General features: G+C 42.7%; 3 protein-coding genes and 2 long non-coding RNA genes across 7 annotated transcripts in view; 2 read left to right on the plus strand and 3 right to left on the minus strand.

Annotated features, from left to right (window-relative positions):
- klhl7 (kelch-like family member 7) overlaps nucleotides 1–22,249 on the plus strand; it is a 399,517-nt gene that overhangs the window by 209,017 nt on the left and 168,251 nt on the right. The gene's annotated exons all lie outside the window — the stretch shown is intronic.
- Nucleotides 382–11,499, minus strand: cdca7b (cell division cycle associated 7b). 3 transcript variants are annotated; one of them, XM_084080131.1, is made up of 11 exons: nucleotides 11,392–11,499; nucleotides 9,329–9,490; nucleotides 8,708–8,808; nucleotides 8,095–8,311; nucleotides 7,993–8,049; nucleotides 6,447–6,509; nucleotides 5,758–5,949; nucleotides 4,593–4,760; nucleotides 3,243–3,392; nucleotides 2,844–2,980; nucleotides 382–2,086 (listed from the first exon to the last, which is right to left on the minus strand). In XM_084080131.1, exons 1-11 carry the CDS (start codon nucleotides 11,407–11,409, stop codon nucleotides 2,065–2,067), a joined length of 1,287 nt encoding a protein of 428 aa, XP_083936257.1. In that variant the 5' UTR covers nucleotides 11,410–11,499; the 3' UTR covers nucleotides 382–2,064. The 3 variants fall into 3 exon arrangements, with proteins under 3 accessions (XP_083936257.1, XP_083936256.1, XP_083936255.1); XM_084080130.1 differs by having other exon boundaries at nucleotides 5,758–5,946; nucleotides 7,993–8,311; XM_084080129.1 differs by having other exon boundaries at nucleotides 7,993–8,311.
- On the minus strand, nucleotides 14,822–15,932 carry LOC311061362. Its single transcript, XR_014602383.1, has 2 exons — nucleotides 15,328–15,932; nucleotides 14,822–15,283 (listed from the first exon to the last, which is right to left on the minus strand). It is a non-coding gene; the product is annotated as an uncharacterized lncRNA (long non-coding RNA).
- Nucleotides 15,996–19,223, plus strand: LOC311062324. Its single transcript, XR_014602490.1, has 2 exons — nucleotides 15,996–16,768; nucleotides 17,402–19,223. It is a non-coding gene; the product is annotated as an uncharacterized lncRNA (long non-coding RNA).
- The window catches only part of rapgef5a (Rap guanine nucleotide exchange factor (GEF) 5a), a 78,467-nt gene continuing 75,741 nt past the window's right edge, over nucleotides 19,524–22,249 (minus strand). Inside the window, exons 23-26 of the mRNA XM_084081258.1 lie at nucleotides 21,966–22,053; nucleotides 21,696–21,760; nucleotides 21,400–21,454; nucleotides 19,524–20,349 (exon numbers count right to left, since the gene is read on the minus strand). Of these exons, the coding sequence (XP_083937384.1) occupies nucleotides 20,231–20,349; nucleotides 21,400–21,454; nucleotides 21,696–21,760; nucleotides 21,966–22,053 (327 nt within the window). The 3' untranslated portion in view covers nucleotides 19,524–20,230. The remainder of the gene's footprint in view (nucleotides 20,350–21,399; nucleotides 21,455–21,695; nucleotides 21,761–21,965; nucleotides 22,054–22,249) is intronic.

Here is a 22,249-nt window from a genome sequence, read left to right on the forward strand (position 1 = left end):
GTTTGCATGTTCTCCCCGTACTCCCCTAGGGTAGGTACCCTCACAAAAAACATGCAGTAATCCTGTTCTCTATACTGCCTCCCTCTGGTCAGCCGGGGCGCCTGATGGAGGGGAAAGGAACTGGTTGGAATAACGTGTTCCTTCCACGCGCTACGTCCAACCGGGGAAACTCCCCCGTCAGGTGATAAGAAACGGCTTGCTAGCTCCTCACGCATTGAAGGAGGCATGAGCTCAGTTCTGGGCTCTCCCTAGGCTGGCAGAGGGACAGAGTAGCGCCCAGGATTACATAGGCAATTGACACTGGGTGAAAAAAAATGGGTTACAAAATTGTGGGATCAAAATTCAAAGTAAAAACAAATATGTGAGGCAAATGATTAACAAAGTGTCATGATTTATTAAAACCTCCACATTGGACATGACAACACGGTGAATGTTTTCAAACGTGAACCACAGTATAAAAACAGGCTTAGCATGCATCCAAATATGTTCAACTTCCAGAGGTTCTAGTGGTTACAGTTCAAAATGCTCAAAGTCAGAGGAGGGCGGGAAAAAAATGTCCAACCTAAAATTGCAAGCGCTGGTTGCAGAGTAAAACACCCAAACAGAATCCCTGCTCTGTATGCAACTAAAACCAGAATGAAAAGATTTACCATTTACAGTATCGGTGTCACCATCACCACAGCCAATTACATTGGCAAACATAAGAAACCATAACAAAACAAACAAACAAACAAAAAAAAGCTTGCTCATTCTTTACAGTTAGCTCCTCTAGCCCATTCTACAAATCATCTCCGTCGAGTGGATACCTCATATGTCCAAAATTGTTACTTTTCAGGATTCAAATTAAAAAACTGCAAAAGTAGCACATCAACAAGCTCAAAACGTGTCGCGCCACGTTTCGAGCTTGTGGCTCTGCTACTTTTGATACTGTAGAATGAGGGCATTCATTTACAATAAAACATTTGAATATGGAGATAAGAGGTTTCTACCCGACAGCAACGAAATGTCTTCTAAATCTTAAAAGGAGTAGTTCACCCAAAATAATTACTTATTTTCTATCAGTTACACAACCCATGAGGTCTTGAATTCATGGAGATTCTTTTGTTTTTGTCACATTCCTAAGCCAATAATTTGATGACCGGCGGTCTCTCCGGTAAGAGACTCAAAGAGCCTCCTAGGTAAGAGTTACTGTAGGAGACTCAAAGAGTACTAGACACACTTTTAACAAAACAAAGCATGCAATATCAATAATAAAGAAAACATGCAAACATAAAATTACTGCCAGAAGGCAGGCCATGGCAGTGTCTTGGGGGCTCGCAGTATAGAGGTAAGGCTGTTGGTAAGGCCAGCCTTTGATTTGGAGTTGTCGTAAGGCCCCAAACAAAAGGAGTTGCAGAATTGTCAGATTCCTGTTCCCAGTCTTCCTCTGTGACAGGTGTTATCCATGTACAACACCTGTCAGAGGAAGACCGTGTTGTGTCAAAGAGTCTCCTACCGGATACATTAGCATCTTTCCGTCGGTAAACACATTATTGGCTTAGGAATGCGACAAAAACAAAGATAATCTCCATGAATTCAATGTTTCATGGGGGTGTGTAATTGATAGAAAATAAGTCATCTTTTGTGTGAACTACTCCTTTAAGAGTTTTCTGAGAAACTTATGTTGATATATATGTATATAGATAAAATCTAAAATGACACAGATGCTTTCCAGGTCTTCATGGGCTAGTTAGGAGAAGAATGATTTGTCTAAAAAGCTAACGTTTTGTGCATTAAAACAAGTGGTAAAGTACTATACATCAGTCAGTCAGGTAGAGTAAAAAACAGATTTTATAGTTAGTTGTGTGCCAGGGTTGCATGCCGAAAATAGCAGACCTATAAGCTCACAATGCATTGTGAACTTGTAGATCTGCTTGTAGATCTTGTGCTTGTAGATCTGCTATTTTCAGGGCACGACACTGGCATGCAACTAAGAGTAAAATCGGTCTTTATGCGCAAGAGTGTCTGTCTAGTACTGGAAGCACTAGTACAAAACTCTGCTCTGTCCCCTTCGTCCTTTTCCGTCTACGACAGCTCCTTCTGAATCCTGTAATGGACAAACAACAACACCGGCCTTAGTGGTTTCAACATGACAGCACGAGAACCAAAAGTGCAAAGTATAGAAATTACATTAAAAAAAAAACATGTCAGAAAGTACTAGTTAGTGTCGTTAATCTCGTCTGAGGTACAAGGACTGATGCTGCGTTCACACTGGCGGCGACCAAGTGACAGGCTAGAACAGGGGTCTTCAACAGGGGGTCCGGGACCCCTAGGGGGTCCTCAGAGTTACTACAGGGGGTCCGCCAAATCTTTATGTGATATGATTTTTCTTTTTACCTTAACCACTTGAAACCTAGCATCCCTTTTCTGAGGAGAACTTTAGCCAAAAATAGCAGATCTACAAGCTCACAACGCCTCGCGCTGCAAGGTGAAATGAGGCTACATGCTACAAAACCTACAAGACAATTTGAGTCCATAAATGCTGTATAAACCTAGCCTTTTGATTTATGCAGTGTGCAGCCTGAGCTACACTTCAATAGACTATGCTTGGACGGTTTGTAGCCTTTGACGGACGCTAGTATGAACGCAGACATGAGACAAGGTAAACAAGTCATTGCAGAATAGATAGACTGAAGTTATGCCAACAACCTTACAACTTTGTATCCTCTAGAATACCCCCCAGTCCTCCTCGCTCGTCTCCACCCACTTGACCACTGCCCCCCCCCACCCCACCCAATTCTGAACTGTAACCTTGTACTTAGTAAAGGTTCCTTCCTCCACCGAGTGGCGTGTCCAGTACGTACCTCTCCAGATACTCTTGGACGTTGTCGTGTCCGTTGAAGCGCGCCAGGCCCACCAGGATGCCCGTGGCACAGCGGCCCTCTTTCTTGCGACACAGGCTGCAGTTGCACACGCCCCGGCAGATGGGACACGACCATGTCTGCAACGCACGGAGACACAGTACAAATTAATGACCAACACATCCATTGCTTTAACCCATTATAAGACCTGAGGCCGATTCTACAAATGCCTTCTAAAGCTGTAGTTCTCAAACATTTTCATGCCAAGGACCCCCAAAATGATATATATTAGGCCGCAGACCCCCATCTGAAAATGTGCCAGGGACCCCCAGAAGAGAAGTGCTGTTCAAAAATGCAAAATTATTCAAAACTGCTGGTGGCCACCCTAGTGTAGCTACTGACCGGGTCGAGCAGCACGGTGCCCACTTCCTCTCCGTAGCGGTTCTTCAGGCACGGCCCACAGAATTGACCTTTGCCCGCTGAGCAGACCCCACTGCGGCACACCGTCTTGGTGTCCAGCGTCTTCTGTCGGCACTGGTGGCATGAGCTGCCCTGCAACACACACACACCTCAGTGTTAAAGCTGCAATCAGTGACATTTATGTCTGACCCGGGGTTACATTTTCAACCACTGAGCTAAGACAGAACGCCTGTGTCGCCTGGGAAGATCTTGCTCTTTGAGCTTCTGGCAGTACTACTTGTCAACCAGTAGGTGTCCTCCCAGTGGAAGAGTAGGAAGACCACCTCCAACCATTGAAGATGTATTAGTTATATTGTATTAACCACTTGAACCCTAGCATCCAAATTTTGAGCATGTCTTAATAGGCAAACATTTGTCAGAAATGGCAGATCTACCAAAGAGATTTGGTGTGGACCAAGTATAGACCCCTGGGTAATACCGGTTGATGTGGTTGAAGTGTATAGGGTGATGTGGTTGAAGTGTATAGGGTTTAAGTGGTTAACATGTACTATAGATCGTTTCAATAAGTTAGTTTCTAAGTTAGTTTCGACATTTTTATGCTTTATTCCTCAGATAGGAGAGTGTAGTATTGTACATCGAATTCCATGCACTCTTTACACGTAAGCTCTTTTACATAGAGTAAACTTGTGAAGTGACAATAAAGTTGAAGTTGTAGAGAGACAGGAAACCATGGCTAGATAGTAGAGTTCTCAACGGGCCTGAAAATTAAGGCTGGGCCCTAACTGGGCCGCCCCGAACAACCCGAGAATTAGTTATGTTATGCTTAATGCCCTCAAAGTCACGCATCCAACAAGATTCGAACTGAGCAGAGTGGACTTGGACCAATTTTCGATGTTTGAGTTTTGGCCATTTTCACAGTTTTACGGGATAGGAAGGATGGACAGCGACGACTAGATACCTGAGTAACGTTCACTTTGAGCTGCATCCAACGCATCCACTGCCATTTCCCTCGGCCTTACCGTTTGGCCGCTAGGGGCAGTTTCTTTTTTGGGGGTAATACGACTTTTTCACGGAATCCGAGGCTCGGCCCGACTAATTACCATACATTTTCGGCCCCGGCCCTAAAACGTCGGGTTCGGGCTGAATTTGAGATAGAGGAGACGGGGTCGGAGTCTAACTCGGTCAAAAGGAGCACATGGTTCATGCACTAACTAACTTGCTCAGCCACTAGTAGGCAATGAATCCTCCAATGAGGACTGTGCCGATAGACAGATCGACACTACTGTCAAAGTAAAGAGAAGGACGGGGTCAGAGAGAGAGTGTGTTACTCACATTCTCCTTGTCCCAGATCTTGTCCTTGGCGCGGTAGGCGATGTTGGCCAGGTCCTCCTTGGTGATGTCGTCCACAGACTTCACCACGTACTGGGACCGGCGTGAGTGGCCCGTCCTCACGCAGCTCTTCCTCTTCTTACGCCCGCCGTCCATGCAGTCCTCATCCACCTGTCCCGACGCAAGGAGACCAGGCACAATGGATGATGACGTTAACCACCTTGATCCTGACATCCCTATATTGGGCATGCCAAAAAATATCTAAACCTGCAAGCTCACAATGCATCGCAATGCCACGCGTTGTGAACTTATAGATTGGCTATTGAATTAAGTATATATAGTGCATAATGGTGCAAAAGGTGCTTATAATTATTTACTTATTAGAACTGCATTATGGCTATGTTCAGCCTGGTAGCCCGAACACCCCCAAAAAAAAGAAAACTAAAACACATGGAAACTGATTTTGCAAATCAGATTTGAACCACATACTTTAATTGGTTTGAAATGTGATTTAAATCTAATTTCTAAAAATGTGTCTCCGTCTGGACTTTCAGACACTGAGGCCGGATTTATACTCTGTCGTACAATGGTGTCACTCACCATAGCAGACCTACAAGCTCAAAACAAGTCACATCGAAACAGGCAATGATCTTGTAGATGTGCCATTTTCACTTGCAAATAACAGTGTGGAGTCAGTCCTAAAGATCACATTTGATTGACAAAATCGGACTTGCCTGCAGTCTGACCGAAGCCCAAGTCACACCGGAACATCTACTAACATATAGTAACATACAGTGCAGCCCGTAGCACTTGCCCTAGCCTTGACGACCTTGCAGGATTATGCAAAGGCCAAAATGTTTTGTCATTCATTGTTGGCCTGGCATCCTATAGTGTGTTCTGTATAGTTTCAATGTAGGTTATGTAGATTACTTATGTATTACTTTATTATTAGATTACTATTTTTATGCATCTGATGTATTATGTGTATTATGATATATTATCTTGTGCCCTTGCTTACTGTAAATCGCTCTGGATTAAGAGCGTCTGCTAAATGCCTGAACTGTAAACTGTTTATACTACAGTACATTCCTAATGCTAGAATTAAGTAGTATGCACAAGTATCACATGTGCATGAGAATGGCTCAACACAGTCTCTCCTCTACTGTACCTCCACCAGTCTCCTGATGTCTACGGTCCTGGGCCCTCCCCGCCCACCCCGGCTGGGGGACACGCTCTTCTCCTCCACGCCAAAGTTCTCTGGTGGACGGGCCTTGCGGGACGGGTTCCTCCTCTCCGACCCCGCCTCTGGCTCAAACCTCCGCTTCCGCGGTGATGATTTCTCTGTCGTTTGCTTCTTCTTCTGAGGAAGATTTGTTTTGTTTGTGATAACGCATATTTTATAATATTCCATCGCACAATGCTGTCGCTCGCTGAACCGATTTACAATCTAATAACATGCTGTACTGCAGCAAGTGACACAAACAAAACAGGGGACACAACAGGACACCACAGAGACAAATATATACAGTTAAACCTAAAGAAATGTAGGATCGCTCGCTCTGTGCACAACAGTGTTCTTTCCAGGGTTCCAATGAAAGCAGATTCCAGAATCAAATCATAAATACAAGAGAAAGGTTCATTGCACATATGGCTGCACACACAGTTATTTATTTCATTTTTAATTTCTTATTCACTAAAAAGTATAAATATGGCAACAATGTATAATACATACATTGTTGACGTATTTATAGTTTTTAAAAGATGAACTAAGTAAATAGTAGCCTCCTTGTATGCAATGAACCCTTTTTCGAACTAGGATTTGAAACAAGTGCACGTTGTACATGTTTTCACACTAACCTGAGGTGTGGTTAGGGGAGTCAGCTTAGCCATGGTGCTCAGCTCAGAGAACAGCTTGGCCAACTGGAAGACAGAAACACAGGGGAGAGGACCACAGTCAAACTACAGGTTCAGCTATGAATGAATGACATTTTTATTTCCGTGACATGCCACCATTTTGGCCCCATATGGGATTATATATCACACATTACACACAAATAAAACCGACATTAACCATCCTTTCTGTTGGCATTACATCCGGCCTTATACATACATACATACCACATAGATAAACATGCATATACAGTACAATACATACATGTACAAATGAGACCCTGCCCTTTTAAGCAAATGAAAAAACGTTACAGTTTCGCCGAGTCATCCAACCCCACAAATTCAATTGTTGGATCTACCTAAAAGGTCTCTGCCTGATAAGAGTTGTAGACTAGGCAATACAAATATTGCAAAACAATGCTCAGTCAAACCACAGGTTCAACTACCATCTAGTCAAACTACAGGTTCAACCACTCCCCACAGTGACATATAGAGGACCACTGCACTCCTCCTTAAAAAGGAGAGATCCAGACATTTTAGGTGTTTGCAATGATGTGTCGCTAATCACTCACCAACATAATTAATGAATCATGTTTAATTTGAAATTGTGTTAGCAAACCTGAAACACGTTATTCTGTTCAATAAAACAGAATATGCTGCTTTTCTTTCCTTAGTTGCAAGTTATGGACATGAAGTTCAATTCTGGTTTCAAAAGTGGCCAGCTTACAGCTTACTGTTGTTTTGCAAAATGAATGTTATGTGTCAGATAGCCAAGATATTGAAGATTTCATACAAAAAGGTGTCCACTACCGTCCTGAGAGTAAAGGGTTAAACTGGATGTAACCAGGACGGGAAAAGAAGCGGAAGGCCCAGATGCACAACTGCTCAAGAGGTTAAGTACATCAGACAGAGTCTGTAGTTTGAGAAACAGACTCCAACAGGTCCTTCTACAGGTCCTCTTACAGGTCCTAAGTTGGCAACTTCCTTAAATAGTACCCACCAACAGCAATATCATCTGTGACAAGATGACTCTGGAATGCTGGCCTTAGAGGTAGAATATATCTGCTCTGAAGCATAGTACTCACTCCTAAGCTATGACACACCCATTTGGTCAAGGAACAGGACGCCGGAATACGGTCTTTGATGGACTGGCCTGCATCCCGGTGTCATGCAGATCAGATTATACCGGTATGATGTTTGACGTGTACGATTTGAGGAAGCCGCCAAAAAGAGTTTAGCATTAGTCGGACGGTCACTAAAGTGATGGCTGTTGAAAAGGGGGCTTTGCAGTTTCATGTGAATAATTCATGGTTAGTCAAGTCATTTCCAGCAGTAAAAGCCATTCACAACATTAGTAATGTCTTGACTTATATTTAAATCAATTTAATGCCACCTTGGTGAAAACACGTTTCGATCAAAAACATTAACAAGCAATGGCTGTTACATCATTCAAGACGAACCTCCCTTCCAGGTCATTACATTGAGAGTGTACATCATTACACAAACGTCTCACCATGGCTTTGTTCTCCTGGATGTTCTTGTCTCGCTTCTTCAGGCTCTGTGACAGAACCTCATCCTGCTGCCTCTCCTCCTTCTTCAGGGTCTGTGACAGAACCTCCTGCTGCTGCCTCTGCTCTTTCTTCAGGATCTGTGACAGAAGCTCCGGTTTCCGCCTCTCCCCCTTCTCCTCTGTCTCCTCCTTCTCCTCCTGTTTCAGCAGCCTCCTGCTGGATCTCCTAGAGGGAGGAGGTGGGGCTCGGGCAACGGCAGCCTTCTTCACCCTCTTCTGGGGGACCACCTGCGTCGGGGTGGACAGCCTTTTGGTGGGGAACCTGTGGGGACATGGACAGCAGTGTGCTCATTATAAGCGACTTTGGGCCTGTATTGGTAGATTATTTTGGGGCTTGTTTCTACTTTCTAAAGTTTAGTTGCTCATCTGGGCTTGCTTCCCAATTTTTTTATTATTGTTTAAACCAGTGTTTCTCAAACATTTTCATGTCAAGGACTCCAAAATTAATGTGTGCCCACCACGGACCCCCCCATCTGAAATTATAATTTGTGCCAGGGACCCCTGTACCAGATTTGTGTTGTTAAAATGTTTGAAAAATATTCCACATTTTGCACTTGGATGTGCATACACTATCTTCCTTATCTATAGCAAACATCTTAAACCTTGGTTTTGGGTACCTGGACTAGAATCAATCCTCCCCACACACACACACACACACCTCATGGCCACACACAGACTCCTCCTGGGCGGGGGGTCGTCCTCCTCTCCATCAGAGTAGAAGCCTATGTCCACGTCACTGTCCTCCTCCGACTCAGCTTTCTGGAGATGGACAAACATAATGATTACATTTCAAAAATGTAAAAAAAAATCTAACCACCGCTCAACCAAGGGTTCACAAACTTTTCAGGCCGAAACCCCCCCAAGATAATCATATTTGAACTGGGGATCCCCCCACTCTGACAAGAACTTGGAATTGTAATTACATTTAGTTCGACTCGATTCCACAGATAAATATTGTGAAAATAGCTGAACTACAAGCTCACAACGCCATTGTGATCTTGTAGATCGGCTATTTTCACAATGTTTGCCTCTTTCTTATGTAATATTTAACAATTTGGCACTAAAAAGGTCTTAAAAGTCCTTATGTTGTAACTTTAGAAATGTGCAGACACCCTGTATACACTTATACAGTATGTTGGTTTGTTTACTGTTGAGGGAGAAAACAATGTTACATATTAAGCTAATCATTTGTGGGGACCCCCCAAAAATCATTTGGGGACCCCCCAGGTTGGGGAACTACTGCACTAGACTAGACTACAAAATGTCACAGAACATGTACCATGTTCTTTAGCCTCTTGCTGAACCCTCTGCTCTTTTCCTCCTCGTCACTGAAGCCCTCGAACTCCTCGTCCTCGCTGTCCGACTGGCTGAACAGGCGTGCCAGCTCCGTGGTGATGAACTTTGACTTGAAATGCGGCGCCTGTCTGCGAGCAGACCGAGTCTGGCGGGAAGAATGACAACATAGATCAGTGGTGTCCCAGGAAAAACACTGGACCCATTTATATGGGTCACGGTAAACACACCTTATTTTTTTCGTTTACTACTATTTTTATTATTTCTTTTTCAAAAGATTTTCAAAAAGTAAAAAAAGAATATTCATTCAACAGAATTTCATACATTTAAGAAATAATCTAATAAAGTCTAATAAAGTCCCGACAAAGACAAAAAGTTTGGGAACCACTGACATAGATTGTTGAAATTGGTCGATGTTTTGACATAAGCTCATAATCATTTAGCTGACAGATAGAGGCTTGTATACTCTGTAATCTGTGGGTCAGGTACACAAAAGAGCTTGTATGAATTCAGGTTCTGGGTTCAGAATTCTAAATCGATGCTTTCATTTAAAGGACAACTTTGTTTTTTTACAACCAATGTTTATGTTTTAGATTGTAATTAAAGTAAATAAAAGATGAGTGTTAACATTTTTAAATTTACTGCTTTCTATAGTTTTAGCAATTTTCACAATCTTTTTTACAGTGTTTTCACAGTGGGCGGGGGCATTCTGTCCGGTGGCTAAATATGTATTTTTTTTAACACATTAACCCCGCGTTTTCTTTATTATTATTTACAGTAGCTCTTCTAGCCCCCAATAACTCACATCTGTCCATCTCAGACAGCCGGACCTTTTTTATTGTGTAAAAAAGGCATATTTAGCCACCGGACAGAATGCCCCCGCCCACTGTAAAAAATATCGCAAAAAATGCTAAAACTATTGAAAGCAGTAAATGAAAAAAAAATCACACTCATCATTTATTTACTTTAATTACAAGCTAAAATATAAACCTTGGTTGTAAAAAAACAAAGTTGTCCTTTAAGGGCTCACCCTCTAAAGCCTTGTATGGGTCTTTCATTCATTCATTCATTGATATAGCAACACAACTGTGTGTGTGTGTGTGTGTGTGTGTGTGTGTGTGTGTGTGTGTGTGTGTGTGTGTGTGTGTGTGTGGGGGGGGGGTAGATTGCACACACACTCATAGTGACTTAAGTCTGTGATGGTTCTCAAAAGTGGGGTCCAAGGACCCCCCGGGGTCCCCAGCAAAATGGAGGAACAGTTTAACCACTTTAACCCTATTTTACACTTTGGCTCTTCGAGAATAGAAGACTAATTTAAAAAAGATTTGATAAAATCTTGTCAACATTTGTGGAAAAACTTTCAATACATTTAAAAACGTTTAACACAAATCTCTTATGGTGGGGGTCTGGGTCAAAATACATATCAATTTGGGGGTCCTTGGCATGAACATTTTTGAGAACCACTGACTGTTAAGTAATAACTGATAACCGTCTCCCTAAGACAAGTGGTCCTCATCCTCTTGCTGTCAGACACTGCAGAGGTACAAGGGCACTGAGACAGGGGCATATTCTTCATGAATTGAATACACAGGCAGGAGGACCACTATGGAAACAAGCCCCCAGGGCTTTTGGTGGCATCCTTTTAACAATCATTGTAAAATCGTACCTCTGTACTATTTGCAAACTGTTAATAAAGTATTCAATCAATCAATCAATCAATCAAAAGCCATATTGATTGCCCACATCATTGTTGCTGAACTAAGTGAAACATTGTCATTAAACTCTCTCTCTCGGGGCAAAACAGAGGTCAAACAAAGAAAAGTAAAGGCATTATCTAACTATGTTTAACGGGTATGTGGTATAGCTGTTGTTTGTTTGTCCATCATCCCAATATATCATCATACTACATGTTTAAAGATCACAGTAAGTGAAGGACACGGTCAACTAAAATGCGGCTAATGTGATCAAGTTACAACAGCACGATGACCTGTTGAAACTACCCATATGCCCACAACAACACCGATGCTAATATAGATACAGACTGCTTACCTTGGAGGTTGGAGTCATTTTTATGTGCTTTGTCTTTGGATCCTGAACCAAAGAAACCGTTTGTTTCCTCCTCGTTGTTGCTTTGAGGATGAATCAATGAACTACTATTATGGTAGATTTAAACAACAACCAGGGTTGCCAGGTTAGTGAATGAAGCAAGAAACCAAGTCTGTGAAAACAAGCCCAAAAGAAGCCATGAGCACTTGGCTATTTTAAAATAGCCGATCTACAAGCTCACATCGCGTCGAGATGCACGCGTTGTGAGCTTGTAGATCTGCTATTTAAAAAAGAAATGTGGAAAAAAAGCAAATTGGAATATTTTTTAGACATTAACAACACAAATATTGATGCGGGGGGGGGTCTGCAGACAAATACATTAGTTTGGGGGGGTCCTTGACTTGAAAATGTTTGCGAAATACCGGTTTAAACAACATTGGGAAATATGCCCAAATAAGCAACTACACTTTAGAAACAAACAAGGCCAAAAAAACGCAACTAACCATTATTTACAAGCAACTTTAAACAAAAACAAGCCCAAAGTCGCTTATAATACGCGGACATGGCAACCCTGAGAACAACCAGAGCACTGGTCCCTGCATGCGGTGGGAGGGGGGAGGTCTGCGTTGGACTTTTAGAGAAAACTTGTCTATAAGCTTTAACATGATATTATTTTTGCATGGAAAAGTGTTCCCGAGAAATACTAAAACATGTCGATGACTTTCGCCAGAGGAAAAAAATACAAAAGAACTACAACAATAACCATGACGTTCCACGCATGTCTTCTGTCCCCCCCCCCCCCCCTCTGCGCTTAATGGTACCGTCCAGGATTCGCGCGCGAAAACAGCAAGTGGGCGTGGTAGTGCTGTAGTCCAAAAGTCCAGATAACAAATGAGTTCTCTCTCTAGTACTCATTAATAATCAGTGGTGTAAAGTAACTAAGTACGTACTCAAGTACTCAAGTATAAATAAGCTGCTATTTTCAAAAGATTTTTGAAAACTTGTGAAATGAGACATTCTGCATAATGAGTACTTTCTACTTTTGGTACTTTAAGTACATTTTGATACCAATACTTTTGTACTTTTACCAAGTTAATTTTGAATTCCGGACTTTTACTTGTTTACAGAGTATTTCTACATTGCAGTATTGATACTTTTACTTAAAAAATACTTTTTAGAGTACTTTTCCCACCACTGTAAATAATAACTACACACACATCTGCATCTCTCTGTAACACAACCACACACATTTATTACACATACATTACAAATAATTTCTGATGTATTATTTATTCATTAGTTATATAACACACACACACACACACACACACACACACACACACACACACACACACACACACACACACACACACACACACACACACACACACACACACACACACACACACAGAGACCTCTAGTATTGTTTAATATATGAGTGAGTTGTATATTATTTGCCTTAGAGACACTGAAATTACACCAGTAAACACATGAATATTATTTCAAGTACATGTATTATGGAAACCCAGTACAAGTCAGTGGGTTTGTTGAATCAGACAATCCAGTCATTAAGGACAGAGTGTACGAGATGCACAAACAGAATGCATAGGTAAATTAGAACAGTCCCAGTCAGCCCATGAATGTTGTGAGGGGTAATAGTTTGTATACCCACAGTTATGACCTACACCGCCATCTGGCTGATTGTGACCATCATACCAGCTGGTGAATTTCACTTTGCACCCATCAGACCACATCCATTCACCCTCCTGATGAATGTCACTCAGGCCAATCCAGGTAATACGCTCTGTGGGGTCAAAGTTCTTGATCAGGTTTCCGACAAATGTGTTCTCATCAACGCTGTGGATGGACACCAGGTTGGCATCTTGAGACAAGCAGTTCAGCTCTGCTTGGGCCCAGGTCATGAGTGCAGCTACGTACTTGTAGCAGCGACCGTTGAAGCTGAACCAGAACATTGGACAGGATCCACGCTCTAGCTTCACCTCAGCCGAGGCAAAAGTGTGCACGGTGTCTGGTGCCAGGGCTTCATTCTGTAGCTTCACCTCAGTCAAGGGACTGGTGTGCACGGTGCCTAGTGCCAGCAGGCCCAGAATCAGGAGCATGATGTCAGCCTGAGGTTGTCTCTCTGTCAGTGGAGCTTGGATTGGAGTCTTCTTGATGTCTCTCTGTTGCTGTCTGTATCTTGCAGACGTTAGACAGCTTGTCTTTTTATATCTGCTCTACAGAGTGCGTCTGCACATTTGGCATAATATGATTGGTCATAATGTATTATTTAGCAGCTGTGGCGTTCACATATTCATATCACCCACACCTTTACACACACAGACGCGCACGCACATGCACAACCACGCATGCACACAATTTATCTTGCAGCTGTGGAATTCACATACATACATCAGACAGTGAAGGTCAACAAGCTAAAACTGCTTTTTTAACCTACATGTTTTAAAGGTAGATATAATACAGATGAAGACAATAGTACAGTTTGTGAAGGTAATGAGTGCAATGACACAGATTATAAAACTAGGGGAGAAAAGTTGAGAAACTCTATTGTAGTTTACTGTATACATTTCCTATTTTCTCTACAATGGAGACAGACACATTAAACACATGGCTATATTTCATGTACCTTTTATCAAGGAAACGTGGTAGTGGTCTTGTTGTTTGTATGCATACTCTGTGTTACTTGTATTATCTGAATTGTCTGGATGCCCCTTGGTGAAATTCACTCTGGACCCATATCAGATCAGAGGAAGATGTCAGCCTGAGGTAGTCTTTCTGTCAGTGGAGCTTGGATTTGGTAGGGTCTTATTGATGGGAATCTTGAGGCTGGTCTAAGACTGTTGCTGAGATCAGGTCCAAAGCTGGTATAAAGACTTTTAGCTTTTAATAAACACAAGTTGCATTTCAGTTTTTATAGCCTTTTATCTGCTTAGATTAACGTGACTGTGAAGTTAAAATGATTGATAAAAAATTAATTAAAACATTTTGCTTCTCTGAAACCAAAATGAGTTGCAGCAACACACCAAATACGTCTCCCCAGTGATAAAACTGTTGTTCCCTTTCTACACGATTGAAATCTTGCCAATTCCATCACCTGCTTCTTTTCCCTCTGTGTTCGTCATTTGTTTATTTGTCTGTTCTGTTTGTCCTCTTGCCTTAATCACAATTCAGGAAAGATTTTAAGGTCCTTCCTCGCTTTTACAACTGAAGCAAAACACACTATACCTTTCCAGGGGTATGTATCCATTCCCAACTTCATAATGTTATCATTTCAGGATAAATACGTATATAATCAGGACTGAAAATGGAAAACAATCCTACAAAACAATGTATTCATATGTCGTTTCTATATACGGTATTCCTTGTCTCAGCAAATCAACGTTTGACAAATGACCAACTGCACACCAGTAAATGTCACATAAAACCTATAATTTATTAATTTTCACTTTCAGTAAAACTTTGACATAGTAAAATGCGGCTTTAGAAAAGACGTGTGGCTTTGACTGTCTGGGGGGGATTTGAAGGGACACAAGGGGGACACGTATTGCTTTTATGTTTGACTTGTTTTCCTCTTACGATAGATACATAATGACATCCCAAACATAGGCATATATTTACACATCAACAATATTACAGTAGTACAAAGTCTCTTGCATTGTGAGCATGTGGGGATCTTAAGTTTTCTTGTCATGTCATGCAAACAGGTTCAAACGACATTCTTGTTAAACAGAACTATACATAGTCATGACAATGGCCTTTGAAACACTAGATACTCTCTCTCACTCTCTGTTTTTTCACCTCAAATGTCCTGTCCTCCGATGCCCACAAAACTCAACAAGTTTACATTCCAGTGTTGCAGCTTTAAACCACAAACCTCTTTTCCTTTCAATTCTTTTTTTATTTTCTATGGAATTCCACAACGGTCCCATGAAGCCTCTGAACATGGCACATCAACTGAGACATTCTGCCACCCCGGCAATACATAAATAAACAATATATTACAATAAATAAGTAGTAGCACACATACTGTATGCTGCATTTGGCCCCCAGGTGAGCAGAGGTGTAGGGGTGTGCGTGTGTGTGCGTGTGTGTGTGTGTGTGTACTCAATTATCATTTATTTTGAAAACCTCTATGACAATGGTACTCAAGCTTTATACCAGGGTCCCTCATAAGAGAAGATTTCTACAGCGACAGTATAGCAGTGATGCTCAACCATTTTAAATAGGGATGCACCAATATCGAAATTCTTGTCCGACACCGATTCCGATATTTGTTTATTTCGTTTTTGGTGTTATTTCCTCCTTTTGTGCCAGGGAACAAATACATATTCATTATATATTATATGTATATGTTCAGAATCTACAGCTTGGTAGGTTACACATAACCAATACACCAACATAACCGGCGCAAAATTGATGCTTAACAACATAAAGATATCGGCTACTGCCATCGGTGAATGTTAACTTTATTTGCCGATACCGATATTGACCGATATATCGGTGCATCCCTAATTTTAAATTTAAGGACCCCCCCCCCCCCCCCCCCCCCCCCCAGTTTGCCCCACGATCCCCCATGTGATACCATTTTGATCTCTGGGACCCCGCAATCTGCACTGTAGTATCATCAGTGTTAATTTAACACAGAGAGTACAAATGGAACCAAATGGAGTTACAGATCCATTTGGTTCCTAACAATCAATCAACCATTTTGCTGGGGAACCCCCTCAAGGACCCCCGGGGGTCCTCGGACACCACTTTGAGAACCACTGCTCTATGATACTGAATTTGAACAGAACACAGCCTTTTATTTTCTCAGAAGGCTAGTCAAAGATCAGTAACTTGGAACTGGCTTTCTCACAAACATCTAAACTCACTCCAGGTCAGGACACATGGGAGTTATTCATATGAAAACATTTTCATGTGGGCGTTTCCGCGGCCAAATACATATCATTTTGGGGGTCCTTGACATGAAAAAGTTACTGATTTAGAAGGCATTTGTAGAATGGGCCTCAGGTCTTAGTTGTGTTAAAGTGCATTGAGGAACGCTGCTCATGACTACATAACCCAGTGCCTTGTGAGCCGAGAAACCAAACAGAATCTCAACTAGCGTTTTCTTCAGGGGGGCTTAACATCACTGCTTCTCTCAGTGTCAGGTCCAGTGACGCACCTCATGGGTTCATTTGGCACAAAACATTTTCAGATGGGGGTCCGCGGCCAAATGTATATCAATTTGGGGGTCCTTGACACAAACAAGTTTGAGAACTACTGATTTAGAAGGCATTTGTAGAATCGACATGAGGTCTTAACGGGTTATACGCATCCAGTATTCAAGGGACCATGCACCATGTGTCACTGAATGGTTCAGACCTAAAGAAATGTTAACACCACTAGGCGGCACTTGGCTGGCGCAGGGGTCAAGTTCCTGTCCACCACGGCAGATCACGATGGGTTTGAATCGTCCACAGTGCCTCCGGCTCGGCTCTCCGGCATCCATTTGAGCACAACCCTCGGCTGTGGGAAGCTGACCGCACCAGCGACTGTAGTGATGGGTCGTTCATGATCGATTCGTTCAAAAGAACTAGTTCTTTGGCGTGAACGTGAACGAACCCGTTCACTTCCTGAAGCTGTTATGTTCACGCTGTCGTTCATGCCCCGTACACATGATGGGAGGGTGGGCTGTTCCGACAGCGGTGCGGTTGAGTTGCTTTTCACTAGACATAAACGAATCATTTGAACGGATCATTGCCGTGAATGTAAATGAAATCGTTTGTTCTCTGAAATGAACATTTTTTTCCCACCACTAAGCGACTGAACGTCGGTGAGGAGTAGGATGTTCCTCCACACGCACTACAACCTCCCGGTGGGAGGGGGGAGGTGAGCCAGTAGCGGCAGCAGCAGTGCACGGAAATATATGTGGCGAATCCCGGAATTGGCATAATGACTATATTGGGATAAAACAGGGAATTCTTTTTTTTGGCAACTCTAAATTTAGAGAGAGAAATTAAGGAGTGCTTTGATGCAGGGCAACTGGACCAAATAATGGAGACAATAATATGAACGGTCAGCAGCAAACGACTGTATTGGAGTATAACACTGACTGAGACGAGGCTGTATTTCCTTACATGATTTAGACTGGATCAGCCCTTTATTGACAAAAACATAAAGGGGGAAAAAAGGGCAAATTACAACTTTGGGTCCGTAATAGTAAACCTGTCTTGTCTTTTTGGGAATCTATCAGCACCTATTAGGCATGAGCATCAACCCTGATTTATACAGTCTTTTACATCTTGTGACATCATGATTATCTCTGGGTTCACATATGGGGAAGTGGGGCTTCTGCCACTTACATCTGACAACAGGAATAAGCAGCAGCCTCCTGCGCCTCCTTCCCAGTAGCTCCACATCATTGTGTTCTCGCCAACTCCTGTCTCTACAGCAGTGGCTCTCAACCTGTTCAGGCCGCGACCCTCCAAAATAATCATATTTGAAATGGGGACCCCCCAAAATAGTCATATTTGAACTGGGGACCCCCCAAAACAATCATATTTGAACTGGGGACCCCCCAAAATAAGCATATTTGAACTGGGGACCCCCCAACCCTGACAAGCACTTGGAATTGTAGGAGTTGAGACATTACATTTTAGTTTGACTCGGTTCCACAGATAAATATTGTGAAAATAGCCGATCTACAAGCTGCGAGGCGTTGCGAGTTTGTAGAGCGCCTATTTTCAACATTTTTGCGTCTTTCTTATATTATTTGACAATTTGGCCAATGTTTGACCAGCTTTTATAGTATAATAAATGTGTTGATTACTTTTGATGCAGCAATCGTCTTTTTTCATTTAATTTATCGTCTTTTGTTTTGGTATTAAAAAGGTCTTAAAAGTCCTTACATTGTCCCTTTACTGTCATCTGAGGACCCCCCAAAAATCACTTGAGGACCCCCTGGGTCTCTCACAGGTTGAGAACCACTGCTCTACAGTATACTGTATAATTGACTCACTGTGGCAGGGTGTTTGGCACTGGAACGTATGGCGGCGGTACATAAATATATACAGTATAGAATGTAAATTTCATACAAAACTGTAATGGTTTTGGGCGGGGGGGAGGGGGTGGGGGGGAAGGGGTGCGTCCTGTGGCTGAGAACTTGTCAGAATCCTGAAATGGAGACCCAAGAAAGGAAGGCCAAAGCAAATGGCAAACCTAATGGCGGCACGACATATGGCGGCACAACATATGAGGGCCTCTTTTGGCATGGAACTATGGCACGATCAGGGGGAGCGCAGAGTTTAAACTGTCGAATTTGGATGGAGGATGAAGTATGTGTCACGGTACAACTATTTGACATGCCAGCGTTGTGTGCTGCAGTATTCAGACGTCTCGAACATCGGAACCTGCGTATTATGCTACGGCACAATAACCAATAAGCAGCGAAACGGCGAACATCAAAAAAATAACCGTTAACGTGACGAGACACCGCAAGGCAGAGCCCTATTCAGTTTTCTAATACACAGAGGGCATGAATATAAAATACGAAATAATGGCATCTAAAGACACCGGCGAGTTGACATGATCATATCCATCGGATTGTTTTTTTTCCAAAACATAACTCATAAGTCCTATACAATACAGTGCAGTTTTGCAGATTTAAAATGATGCAGTCAAGATGCTGTCGAGTCACTTGGGGGAGGGGGGGGGGGGGCTGTGTGTGTTGTGAACAGCAACAACAGAAAGCAAAGAGTGGCAGGCAGCTGTTCCACCTGTGGAACTGGCTCGTGAGCGCCACAACAAGAGAACCAAAAAAAAAAAGCAAACGTCCGTCACTGTCACAGGGCTAATACGGATACAAGAGTGGGCACCGAGGAAGAGTGGCCACCTCGATGTAAAATGTTCTATTTTATGGTCTTAAAGTAAAGTATACATGATGTGAACCTGCACGCAACATCATTATCAGACTTACATTTACCCTTCAACTTCTTGATATATACAGGTTTTGTAGCAATTTGTAGCAATTGTAGAAATAGCAGACCTTTATTGTGGAATGTTCAAGCATGTTCTAATCATGTATACTTTACATCACTTCAGACCATTTTTCAAATATATCTTTTGAAAAAAAAACATTTTGGACAAAATAGCGAATTTTACATCGAGGTGCCCACTCTTCCTTAGTGCCCAGTCTTCCTGATACCGCTAATACAAAAACAACAACAGCAAGAAGCGTAATGGGTCCGACCAGCGCACACTGTACAGTCTCCTGTGGTCTCAAGTCTTTTGGCAAAATCACTTTCAGTGTGGAGAGTCTGTTGGTGCAGACGGTTGGCAGAATTAAATGCCACGGAGGAGAAGGAGGTGGAGGAGGAGGAGAGAGGCCCGTAAAGCCTTTATAACGGCACGTCTCTGCCGTTACAAAGGCTTCAGGGAAGAAGAAGAAGAAGCGGCGCAGCGGCCGCCGCGGCCCATACTGTCACGGTTGAGGCAGAGTGCAGCTTCGTGTCTTATCGCCACCCTAGGGGCTTTAGGGAAGAACACATGGCACTTTTTAATGTCCACTCAGTCATGCTGGTAGTGCGGTTCTCTGTGTGTGTGTGTGTGTGTGTGTGTGTGTGTGTGTGTGTGTGTGTGTGTGTGTGTGTGTGTGTGTGTGTGAGAGAAAGAGACATATGTTGCAGTGTGTTCACTGTACCAGATACACTAGGTGCTGGCATTTCCACGATGTCGTCGCACGTGTCCGTTCTGCTTGTGTGTGCTTGAGTGTGTGTGCTTGTGTGTGTGCTTGTGTGTGTGTGTGTGTGTGTGTGTGTGTGTGTGTGTGTGTGTGTGTTCAGGCCCTTGGCTCCAGTTTGTGTGAGAGCTGGAACAGAGTCTGCTGATTGTCGATGATGTGCAGATAGTGAACGCTGGCTCTCACCTCCGCACTGTCACCCCCGCTTATCTCGTTGCCTAGGAGACAGACACACACACAGACACACGCACGCACACACATACACAAATGAATCACACAGTAGAAGAGGATCCTGCTACATGTAAGTGTACACATTCACACACACACACACACACACACACACACACACACACACACACACAGATAGATGTGTGTGTAGGCCTGTGACAATTATTGCAGAATCGCATGATCGCAATAATCTGAGATAATCACAATCATTTGTTTCAAATTCGTTATAATCGTTTCCATGTTGAAAAATGTTCATATATTTTCAAAAATAGTGGAAATAGCTATTCCCACTATTCATGTTTTGTTTTTATGTAAGTTATTTGTTATATCTGCCCTGTGCAACTTTTGTTTACGAACAGAAATGCAATTTTTATTCACAATGTTCAGAAACACAATTAAATCGTTAATCGCAATTATTTGAGCGACAATTAATCGCCAAGTAAAATGTCATAATCGTGACAGCCCTATGTGTGTGTACACACACATTTATTACGCACAGGTATTGTATTGGGACCATATAGACAGCAAAAAGTCAGTTGTCCCTGAAAACGGTTGCTTGGAAACTGTAGGTGCAAACTGCAAACTGCGTGGGAGAGACAAGTCAAGAGAACCAAGCACGCCCCCCTAAGGCTGCAGTATGCAAACTCAAACACCAGGGGGCAACAGACCCACAGAAATAAATGGATGGGAAACTAATTCCCTTCCAGTTGTGAGTAGGCTGTAGTATGCTCAATAAGACAGAGTGTGTATCAGTAATAGTCAGTGGATGTGCTTCTATTGCCAACTGTCCTTTTGTTTTGTTGTCACATCACCATGCGCCAAAAGAAAGAAAAACAAACAAACAAACAAATACGCAGGTTCCGATGTTCGAGACGTTGTGTTTTTTCGTAAATTAACGCCCTACTTGATCATACTACAGCGTCACACAAAAGCATCAAATATAGCAGATCAGCAAGCTCAAAACGCGGCATGAAGATCTGCTACTTTTACTGTTTTTTAATTTGAATCCTGAAAAGTAACAGTTTTGGACATTCACTCACCGGGTTGATCGCTTTGGCAGTGACGAATTAAACGCACCGTGTCTGCGATCATATGCTGTGGAGTCAGGAGAGAACAGATGAGCTGCCATCAGCAACAATACAAGAGAGAACTACAGTATGTAGATTGAACACATAAACCACTTGATTAAAAAAGCCTTAAAAGTCCTTAAATAGTTAAATAGGCCCAGAGTGGACAGTGAAACACACACGCACACGCAGACGCACACACACACACACACACACCACGGTGACAACAAATTCTGAAAACAACTACAGTCAGTAAGGTCCAAACTCACCAGCTTCTCAAAATTGACCAGGTTGTCGTGAAATGTCTTGTTTCCTTCGTGGATAAAGGTGATATCTGGGTAGAAGACAAAGGTGTTACGACAGAGTGTGTGAGGCCGTGTCGTGTGTGAGTGTGAGTGTGTGTGTGTGTGTGTGTGTGTGTGTGTGTGTGTGTGTGTGTGTGTGTGTGTGTGTCTGTGTGTCTTTGTCAGTGTGTGCATGTCTCTGTGTATTTGTGTGTGTGAAGTAAACATTCAAAATGAGACAAAGCATGTGTGTACCTTTCAGAAGCAGAGGCATGAAGGGGATTTTGGGCGGCTTCATCCGTTTGAAGGCCTCTCTGTAAGCCTTGTGGTTCAGAGATGGGTCCTGGACAGGCACATAACAATACCAAGAGAAGGAGGAGAAGAAAACCCAGTGAGTGAAGAAAAGAACAAAGAGGAGGAAAAGGAGAGAGACAGAGACGGAGAGAGGAAGTAGAGGGGAGGGAGGGATGGAGAGTGAGTGGCGATCTCTCTATAACCATATCTCAAACCTGAGTTATACTTAGTTGCACGCAGGTATT

This window comes from Gymnoscopelus microlampas (assembly GCF_963454915.1).
Source record: "Gymnoscopelus microlampas genome assembly, chromosome: 15".
Taxonomy (NCBI): Eukaryota; Metazoa; Chordata; class Actinopteri; order Myctophiformes; family Myctophidae; genus Gymnoscopelus; species Gymnoscopelus microlampas.